The sequence below is a fragment of the Natrix helvetica genome (genome assembly GCF_964273705.1).
Source record: "Natrix helvetica genome assembly, chromosome: 1".
NCBI classification, from domain to species: domain Eukaryota; kingdom Metazoa; phylum Chordata; class Lepidosauria; order Squamata; family Natricidae; genus Natrix; species Natrix helvetica.
The window spans coordinates 157,397,039-157,408,471 of NC_138548.1; the positions used below are offsets into that span (position 1 = coordinate 157,397,039).

General features: G+C 36.1%; 1 protein-coding gene across 9 annotated transcripts in view; it reads left to right on the plus strand.

Annotated features, from left to right (window-relative positions):
* Positions 1-9,813, plus strand: part of TANK (TRAF family member associated NFKB activator) — a 36,907-nt gene extending 27,094 nt beyond the window's left edge. For 8 of the 9 annotated variants that reach the window (XM_081956551.1, XM_081956544.1, XM_081956549.1 and 5 more), the window contains 2 exons: positions 1,951-2,258; positions 8,304-9,813. In XM_081956551.1, the coding sequence (XP_081812677.1) occupies positions 1,951-2,258; positions 8,304-8,480 (485 nt within the window). In that variant the 3' untranslated portion in view covers positions 8,481-9,813. Of the gene's footprint in view, positions 1-1,950; positions 2,341-8,303 lie in introns of all 9 variants that reach the window. The other variant, XM_081956550.1, reaches the window with a different exon arrangement.
* Positions 9,814-11,433: the final 1,620 nt, after the last annotated feature.

The window sequence follows — 11,433 nt, forward strand, 5'->3', positions numbered from 1 at the left end:
GTCCTTATTTCCCCTTGATGCAATACTGTATCAGGGTTTGTTTGTTTGTTTGTTTGTTTTAATATGCATGGTAGTGAGATAATCTCAGTGCAACACAAGCCTCATGTGAGGCTGCTCTGGTTATTTAAGCAGATATGAATTTGCATGTTGTTGCATGGTATATGGAAAGGATGCATACTATACAGGTTTGCTTCAATATATGTTTTATATATACACCTATCAATCTATCTATCACATATCCAGAAGTATAATGTGATGCATTTAATCCACAGTCTAAGATACCTGATTTCTTTTTTTTCAAAAATGAGTGGCACAAGAGGGTTTATCTAATAATTCACATGTATTTCTAGGGATTGGGCTGCTGGTAATATTTTGAGCAGACTGAAAAAGCAGCATACTATGACTTAACTTTCTTCTAGACATAAATCATTTAATGTAATGTGAAAGTCTAAAAGCTACTGACATGCAAAGCGTTTCAGGTTTGAGCAAATAAATACACAAGTTGAAAGCTATTCTGCATTCGAAACAGACTAATTTTGGAAATATTTTGCACTCTGATAACTCCGTTTTCGACTTCAAAACACCCTGTTTCAATCTCAGAGCACTTCCGAGTGATTGAAAGAGCCTTTTTAAAATGCAAACTTGTTTCAGGTTTTGAATTTAAAACAGTTGAAATTTGAAACATTTGCACACCCCCTACTGAAAGCCCTTTCCTCACCTCAGTTGTAAAAACCATCTTTGCTAGATCAAACCAAAATCTGTCTAATCTATGACAGCCAACAGGGGCCGATCAGATGCTCCTGCAAAGTATATGCGCTTATAACCCAATTTTCGACATTCTTTGTTCTCTAATAATAGCTGCTCTGATTGCTAGGCTTGACTGATTTATAGCCAACTTCCAGAGCTTGGGCAGTTTAGGAATAGCTGGTGTAGGTGCTTCGCAGTATAACATGCATTGGAAGAAGTTAAGTCTGGACAGAGACAGTCATTTCCGTGAATAGCTATAGGGTAAGCTAATTCAGACATGGCTTTTAACCTGCCAGAATTGTCTATATTTTACCAGAGACAAATATGGGCTTCACTTAGTCTCTACCAAGTGCAGATATGTAGCTGTTGTAGCAAATGGTACAACATGGCTGAAATGATATGACCTGATGTGCTAAAAGGATGTCTTGAAGTTCCTCATCCAGTAGTATCTCTCTGAGCAAGGATTTAACACCATGGAAGAAGGAATAGTTAGTGACCCCTTTCAATCCATTCTTCCTCCAAGGACTCCACCCTCCCTCCCCAAAAGGGTCTCTGGAATGAAAGGGGGAAATCTTCTTGAGGGAAAGGAGGAAGACATGCCCCTTCTCGTGGAGTGAAACAGTTGAAATCTGTCTTAGAGCACTGAAACAAATGAGGCTGGTTTGAATGAAACCAAGCTGAATTGAAAGAACAGATGTAGTTACAGATAGAAAAGTAATTTAATTTAATATAGAAAATAAATAAATATATTTATATGTAAGTAATAAGCCCTTGGGAAAAAGACCTGAAAGTCTTGTCTAATTGCTAGGCTACTAATCAAGAAAGCTTTAAAACTTTGAGACATAAAAGCAATTGTGTAATATTTTACTTGAGTTCCAAGCAAGATTTCTAACGTGTTTATCCCTGAAGAAAGGAATTAATGGTTTGACATGGAGGAACATCAGCATCAGCCTGCTGTGTCAAATGAGGCAATGAGAAGAATAATGCCATTAAAAAAAAAAACCTGTTTAGAACCCGAAATCTGCCATAGTGCATTGGGGGGAATTTATTTATTTTATTTTTATATATATGTTAAATTTGGAGACTGCCCATTTTCCTCACAGAGCGACCTCTGGGTGGTAGAATTTGTATAACTGAATGATATATTTTAATCTGGTCTTTGGGTTATCTTTTAATCTTTTCCTTTGCTATTTTTTTTACCAGAAATTCCTTTTTCCAAGCCTATCCAGTGCACCGATGAACAAACAGATGACCTTTGTAATCCATGGGTTAAAAAGGATACCAACAGAGATGTACCTCATTTCCCATCGATTGCGTCAAGAGGAATGGGACCAGACGAGGAAGAAAACTCTGTGGAATCCCTTTCTAAGCTTAATGTCAAGTTCCCACCCACAGATAGTGATACTGAATTCTTGGAGAGCTCTCCAGAGACTACTCCAATTCTAAACACTCTGATGACTGAAAACATACTCCCAAATCTGCCATTTAACATGGACCTTGGGGACCAGGAGGTGAGTTTCAATAAGATGAACTCTAACTGGAGGAGTACGAGCAAATGACTGTACTACTTCAGTGATGCAAAACAGGTCAAAGGTAAGTTTACCCAATCTTCAACTCACCCAAATCTGTTCACCCAGACTCTTTTGAACCAAGCTTCATGTTATATAAAAACATGTTTCTTTATAACTCTGGAACTAGAGACTATATAATAGATAGAATATCTCTGAATTTAATTTTCCCCCTTCAGAAGCGAATGAGAAAAATGTTGGGGCACCTCAACCGGTATCAATCTTTTAATATATATACTTTTATTTTTACTTATGATTGATCTGTGAGCTGTAAGATCGAGTAGGGACTTCAGTTTCTTTCTACTATATATTTCCAAGGCAAAACTTACTGGTTGCTGTCATAATCAAAAATATCTGCATTAGTCCAGCAACATAGGGTCTGTAAGCTCTGAAATATCTGCCTTGGCACTCTATCCACCTGATTTATTTTTACATTTGCAAAAAATGAAACCAGAAATTGGCATGTCTCTAAGTACCACCCTTTACCAATTTTCATGCAAGTACTGTTGGGTCTGCCAAGATCCCAATGAAGTAGTAAGACATTACCTGCCTGGAACTGATTTGCTTTCTGATAATGCATGTTTTGTGCCTGGACCTGGCCAATTTACTAAGTAGGCAAGTCTCCCATACCAGCCTTTTCAGGCTCACTTGCTCGCAAAGTACTCCCAATCTCCAAAAATTTGCCTGCGTTTTTATTATACTCCGTGTATAATAGCATGATATATTAGTATTCTGATGGTATTTAAAATTTTGCTATGGGACAAGAGCTAGTTTTCTCCACTCTAGCATTTATTTGTTTAACGTATTTATTCAATTACTATAGCTGCCCATCTCAATCTTTTAACTCTTGGTGGCTTAAAATTTAAAACATCTATTACAATTAAATATACCAAAAATATTTTAAAATAGTAAAATCACTTTTTTTAAAAATCAGAATTTTAAAAATCAGATGATGCATGTTTTTAAATTAACATGGATGTTAATTTTAGGCAAGTTTACCCATGATGTGTGAATGATTGCAAATAAGTGATTCCTTTATAGGTTGTTCTTAGTTTACTTAGGGGCCTCATGTTGCATGCATTCAGATTTCTTTTTCCTGACCTGTTTGAACAACTCTCTGGACATAGTCATGATGTATGCATGGAGTTGCTTTAAAACAGGCAGCAGTGAGCAAACCTCATTTATTTTTTATTAATGTTTTATTCTTCTTCACTCCTAGGACAGTCTTCCTCTATTTTATGTATTCCAGATGTATAGGACTTCAGAGATGGCTTGGTGAAGCCCAATACATCTAGAAGTCCGATCACAGGAAGTCTGCTTTTGGAACTTAGTATGATATCCTTGGGTTCCTCTCTTTCTCCCTATTTTTATCCTTCCATAGCCCAGTAGTAGAGGTGAAGGTAGAGGTTAGAAAGTAATTTCTTTACAAATGCACAGAAGATTTACAACTTTACTTCTGAAGTGACTCAAGATATTTAAACCTTTCAGATAACATCACAATTAGTCTTATGATTCTCTTATCCCCTGGCTCAGCCCTGATTGTTTTTCCCATGCTGCTCCACTTCTTTTCTGTCTCTGCACTGGCTTAGCACACTGCTGTGCCATATTGTTGCTGCCCTGTTTCTATATTCTGGTAGCAGATTGGGCTTCTATTAGGCTGCAAACCTAAACACGCCCCATAAAGCAATATAGATCCTCTTGAACCTAATGCAGCTGCCATCTGAGTAAATTCACACCAGATTGTACTGTGCAGGGGTTCAGACGTAATTTAAATATAATCACCACTTTTGTGAACAGAAGCTTCTCATCTTTAAATGGTCAAAGATTACATGCGTACACCTTTACCTATTGGAGCATTTTACGTTAACATTCCTAAAGTATTTGAATTTTTCATACAATAAAATGAAATGTTTACAATGCGCATTTATTTTATGGAGAATAAAAGCTGATAAAAGCATTTATCAACTACTTTCTAGACAAGACATATTAATGTCATGTAAAATACATGCAGTATAGATTTCTGAAGACTCCTTCAAGTTCTGGAATGTGTGTTCTAATATTGAGAGATGACTCCAATTGGTGTAATTGACAGAGAATGGGTGTCCACCCAGTCTTGTAGAATCTTTTTTTTTTTTCAATCATAAAAGCACGGAATAACATGTCTAGTCTCCTCTTAGCAGTATTCAAATGATGAGTATCAAAAGAAAACATCTAAAAGTGTTTTCCAGAACAAAAATCATGTGAAAAACTCTGTCGATGAGAGTATTTTACCATACATAATTTATATACATACACATGGACGTACCAAACTGTTTGTTTCCTTCACTGGGTTTTAGTTTTTCACCCGCATTATTTTATGACTAACCTGTTTTTGCTTTTCATTGCATCAAATCCTGAGCTGAGTTGGTATAAAACAAATTAAACTATTTTTTCTATTACTATGAAGATTCCTGTGGCGTTACAAAGCATCCGTTCTATTACTTCTTCCTTTCCCTTTTCTCCAATATGTCTCCTGCCTGTTCTTTTAACTAGTTAGACTGTGTATTCATTTCTCAATAGATGGCACCCTGCATTGTATAGTAAAGCATGTGAAACAGCTGATATGGGATTCTAAGTTGATAGAGAATTATGCAGTTTAAAACAGACAGGCGAACAGAAGTTAAAAGTGTCATAATTTTAAAGATATTAGGCTAAATTTTTTGTTTTTGAAAAATAAGCACATGTATTTTTAAAATTCTGAATAGCCAATACCGTACTATAATTCAGTGATAGCCAGGATGTCTTGATATCTTAAGTGTTTACATTTGGAAAGACAACTGGCGACAGAAAATAGTTCCAATATTTGTTAGTTTTATCCAGGAAGGAATGTAGAACATAAGGCCTTTGATTAAAATTATGTATCTTATCCAGAAACGTAGGCATAAGAAGCCAATGCTACTTTAGACTTCATTAAAGATACATACACATATATTTGCTTAAATATTGCTACTTTTCTTATCCTTAAATTTTTGCATTCCTTTCAAATATAAAATTGTTTTTATAATTTGTTTTTAACTGATCAAAATCACTGCTCAATTATAGGCAGGAAAAGAAGCGTAAATGCATAGTCCTTTTTAGCGACGGGGGGGAGGGATGTAAAAGTTCCGTTTTGCTAAAAATACTAATGGCCCCAATTCCTTCAGCATGCTAACATGGCTCTGGCAAGTTGGCATTAAAGTGAAGGAAGGGTCCTTCACTTTAATGACAAATAAAGTTGGCCTGATTTGATGAATGCATCTCAATGAGGCTGTGAGACTGTCCTCTCCTGATAAAAAGTAGGTAGTAGATTCACTCCCTGAGTCAGCTGAAGATAGCTTGAGGCACCTCATTATCTCGCCTGCAGAGTAAATGTAGACAGTATGAAAATGCATTTAAAATGTTTGGATCCTTGTATACAGGATTAACCTTGCTGACATCCTAATATTGCTGATTTACACACTTGATTCCCCCATCCTTTTTTTTTCTTCAGCAGACAAGAATTTCTGTCATGTATTTAGTACATGTGTTAACAAGTAAAGATGAGGAGGGGAAACTTAAATGCAGCGTAATTGGCAACCATAAGTCGTTAGAACTGTGGCTCTCAGTTGATGTAATAAATTTAGCTCTTCCTTGCAGACTAAATATAAAAACTTGAGTCTGCTTTCTTAGTGTATTGCAGTTTCTTAAACACCTGGATTGAAAACTGTAATAATGAAAACAAGAATGAAGACTGAATTGAACAGTTAGGAATGTTGTGCATCCCTGTAATGTGGCTCATTTAGGGGTCTTTAGTTCAAAATGGTTTGCTCCTTATTTTGAGGAAAGCAACTATAAAGGGCATGCCACACATGTTAAATACTTTAGCGTAGGCTTAGATGTCTACCATTTAGAAATATATATCCCAATACTTACACAATTACATGGTGGTTAACCATCTGCATGAGCCACTCAATTTCTCTTAACTAAAAGCTACACTAGCAAGGAGCATGCATAAAGTAGGATACAGCAATTAAAATGCTAATTCGCTTATTTTAACCAATGGGCTGCAAGTTAAGGTCACCTTTGTTTATCGTTAATTCTCTTTGGATTCTTGTTTGCAACTGAAATAAACACATTAAGTAAAGTTTTTCCTTTTAACATGAAGTGGTACCTAGTAGTTGATGAATTTTAATTGTCTTCTTTAGTATTTCAAACGTATGCATGTTGAAATTATGGAAATGGAAAATATGTATTTCATTAATCACTTAAAAGGCAACTAATTAATTGCAATATTAAAATTATTGCAAACATTCATAACAACATAACATAAAAAGGACACCATCAGCAGCAATCCAAAATAAAACCTACCCAGCTATCTTAATTTCTTCTATAGTGCAAATTTAATCCAAAGAAAAACATTTCTAATGTCATTTTCATTAGCTCATGGGTGTCAAACTCTATCGTGTCATGTGACATAGCGTGACATATCACAATGTTTTTTGCCTTCGCAGAGCTGGGGATGGGCGTGGCCTGCGCATGACGCATCCAGCCCACGGGCCGCCAGTTTGACAGGCTTGCATTAGATGTTAAGTGAAGTTGTTAACTTAAGGGGAGATTTTAAGAGAATTTTAGATGACTAGTCAAAAGTAAGTTTGATTGTATTCAATGAAACTTAATTCCTAAATGAATAAAACTGCATATTAAATGGAGTTGCAACACAAAACTCAGTTGAAGGTCTTACACAGCTTGTTTTTTATTATGGTTTGTTAAACAAGCTACAGTGACCTACTCTGTACAGAATATTAAGACATCATGGGTGAATTCACACGTCATATTTACCCAAAAACCAAACAAATCACATTATGTCTTAAGTGTTAACCAGGCCAGTAAATAAAAATTCTCAAGAGAAGAGTTGGTGTGTATATGATCAAATATTTCCAAAAAAGCATGAAATGCTTCCTGTTACAGTTATTAAAACTGCCAGTTTAAATGAAGGTGGAGTTGCAAATAAGTAATTAAAAGCACACTTCCATAGTGGTACTTAAAAACGCATCAATGCTTAGACAGGTTTCCAAAGCAATTTACACCAACAAAAAAGTAGTGTTTGTTAGAACTTGATGTAATTATATCTAATTAGCCTGGAAGGATTGATGACTGACCACAGTACAAGATGTACAAGATAAATCTGCAAAGGCCCTGTGACAAATCTTAAATATTGTTTAGACAAAGCACTAACTCTAAGAGAAACAGTAGCTGCTTCTCTGTTCCCCATCCCTTTTAAATTAACTACTTTATTTCAAAATTCACACATCAATAATATGTTTAGGAGTAGATATATACATATTTTGTATATTGTATTTAAATATCAAAGAAAACATGTAGATTCAAATGGCATGTTCTTACATAATAAAATAACACAGAGAACCTCTAGAAATATATCCTGGGTTTTGTGCCCTTGTCATTTTGTTATTGCATAATCACATTTTCAAAATATGTATTATCTTTAAAAGGAACCCAGTCTTGAAACACCGAATGTATATTTGCTTACCAAAATTATTCTGGCTTGTGTGCCATAATCAATGAACTCCTTATTTAAGACTTCAATATTCATGTATTATGATTATTTTAAAAGTATGAAGTGCTGGTGATCAAAATTCTTACATAATGTGAATTCCAGTGCCTTAGTATTATAGTTATAGAAGTAAAATATAATGCCTATATTTATCATGCTAGAACTGCTGACCAAATGTGCCTGTTAATGGTAATCAGTTCTAAAATTAAATTAAATATTTTACATGCTTCAGGCTTTAGACCAGGGTTTCTCAACCATAGCATTTAAAACTACGTAGATTGCTTTAGAGAAAATCCAAGCTTGTTCTTTAGTAAAATGCTACATATTTAAGGAAACTAACTAGCACTAAACCACTGTCAGTGAGAACACAACACTGATTATACGGAAAGCATTCATTCCTTTTCCCCCTTTTCTTACAGCCTCCGTGGAAATCTTACTGCACTCAAGACACTGACTTACTGGCACTCGCTTCTGAAGACTCGGAACTCAGACAGTCAGGAATATGTGAATTCTGTCAGAAAGTCTTCCCACCATCTCTTACATCCAGGGAGGATTTTCTGAGGCATCTGAATTCACATTTCAACTTGAAGTCTTAGCATCACTGGAAAACAGACAAGTTTTAGTTAATTTAATTGCGGATGCTGTCTTTGATCTTGGTCCCAACAGATATACAAATTTCAGAATATAAGGTGGCATTTATAACAATCTGTCGCGTTCATGCCCAACGTTAATATAATTAAAATCAGATACAAAGCCCTAAAATAAACATATTGAAACTCCTTTTGAATCAACATGTCTTGAGTTAAAACTTGTAGTTGCAGGGGGATGCTGAATATTATGATCCAGTCCGATATGTGACAAACAAAAATTGGGATCGTATTTTGTATATAGAACTGATAAGTGTGTATCATTGTTTATATTTCTAAATAACATTTATTTATTAGTATACAATTTTTAACATTTGGCATACCCGCTCAGAAGTACATGAAAATAAGTGCTATGCATATTAGTGCTTGCAAGTACACATTGACCCTTATATTAGGCATTTAACTATGAACAATTTATGAAAGTGAACTTCTTGCTTATGTTACCCCTTTTGTAATAAACGAATGACCCACATGTTTCACCAGCTTATAAGTGGTATATTAATGTCAAAATAAACCATAAATGCATTTACATATAAATACGCTTCAGTGGTGGGTTCCTACCAGTTCGGCCCGGTTCAGCCGAACCAGTAGTGATTTGACAGTCTGAGTCGCTGGAACTGGCAGTGACCCAGGCCTGCCACGCCCCTGAACTGGTTCTCCAATTTTTATTGTACTGTGCACATGTGCACAGCGCGCACCAAGCACGTGCATGCAAAGCACCCACAAGCAAAATGACTGCCGGAATCCACACCTGGTATGAATGGAACATGTATGCGGGTACAAATGCTTTATTCTGTGGCCCTATATCTATTTTATTGCTAGTCACACACAAAAAAGTTCTTTAGAACAGAACTTTGTAATGGTAACAGGAAGTAACAATCAGCTACTATTTAAATACAGCAAATATTCTTACCTCTACTACAATAAGACTAGAAGTTGGACTTCCCATACTTAAAAAAATAACCCTGCTATTCAAAGTCAGTGTGCATTGATCAATTTGGGCTGAGATTTAGTGCTTAGTTTCTTACATCTAACTTTGAGCAGAATCACGGACTTCCATGAAGAAGGCAATGGCTATGTTGCAACAGCCTTATCCTGCAATTAATGTCCTGCTATGTGCTTAACTGAAGTCACTGAAGGCAAAGGATTCTTGTCATCTGCAATTCAGTCTATTGCATACAAGGAATTTGTAACCAATGTGCAATGTTTTCCTGGTTGGGCTGTCCTCCATAAAAAAATATTTAATAAATATCCAGCACTATGCTGACTTTGTTCAGACCGAGAGGTGAGGCAAAGCAGGTCAAGCCTGGTTTGAGTTTGGGTAGGGGACGTGCAGCCATATCAATGAAATAATTAGGAATCCAGCTCAGCTCCACAGGCTTTTTCTTTTTTCTTTTTTTTAATTAAATGACACTCAGATATTAAATATACAGGAAAAAACATTATTTCCTTGGTAAGTGAAATCACGTTTTGCACACAGTATCACTGAGATTCAGTCCCATCACTCCCAGAGCTGGAGTCATGGAGAATCATTACAGACAATGCAGATAATATTGAGCAAAAGGGTATCCCTCAACTTACGACCACAATTGAGCCCAACATTTATGTTGCTAAGAGAGACATTTGTTCAGTGAATGTTGTCGTTTTACTACTTTTCTTGCCATAATTGTTAAGCGAATCACTGGTTAAGTTAATAAAATGGTTGCTAAGTGAATCTGTCTTCCCCATTGGCTTTGCTTATCAGAAGGGGATCACATGATCCTGGGACACCACAACCATCATGAGTCACTTGCCAAGCATCTGAATTTTGATCACATGACCATGGGGATTTTGCAACAATCGCAAGGGTGGAAAATGATCATAGGTCACTTTTTTCGGTGCCACTGTAACTTTGAACAGAATTGTTGTAAGCCAAGGACCACTTGCATCTGATTCTGTATTAGACCCCTTATATATAAGCACACACATAGAGTCAATTGTTCAAGCTTAGGAGAGGTGAACCAAAATTCCTTTCTCCTCTAATTGATTCCCCTTGCTACATTGTTCATAATGAAAGTTCCTAATAGTCTAGTCTAGTCTAGTAGTTTTTTTTAATCTCAGCAACTTCAAGAAAATATCATTTGGGGTATTCTGGGAGTTGAAGTCCACATCTTAAAGTTACTAAGGTTGAGAAACACTGGTCTAGTCAGTCCTCAGTTTGTAAGTTTTCTTGTAAACTAAGGACTGACTAGGCCAATGATTCCAGCCTAGGTTATTTTCTTCTTTCTCTAAACTGACTGGTATTATGACTAATCTTAAAACTGGAAACAAGAAAAAAAACAAAGAATTATATGAAGGCGTAGTCTAATCATTGTGGGATATGATAGATGAAGTTTGAAACTTCTAGCTCAGGGGCCCCCAACCTTTTGGGCCCCAGGGACTGGTTCCATGGAGAAAGTGTTTTCCGCAGACTGGGGAGGATGTGGTTTTGCATGCTGCCTGCATCCCACAGATGGGGCTTCAGTGCTGGTCCATGGATGGGGGGTTGGGAATCCTGCTCTAGATGTTGAACTACAATCTCCAAAAGTTTCAGGCCAGCATGACCAACAGTGAAGGATCCAGTTATGGATCAGCAGCATCTGAGATTCCCTACTTCTGACTTAAGAGGAAACTCTACTTTAGTAGTAGAGTCACAAAGACCTGCAGTCACATCCACAATCTCCAGTTTAAAACAAGATTAGTCATTTATATTGAGCTTATTACAGTAATCCATTTTACCTACTACAGTGTAGTATTTTTCAGGAAGCTGTACAAAATGGATAAATGGAGTCTATTGAATTTTTATTCCAGATGTAAGAATTTGTACAGCGATCAGTTTTAATAAAGTGTCAATATATGCCATCAAAGGTTCTTTTTTTACTTT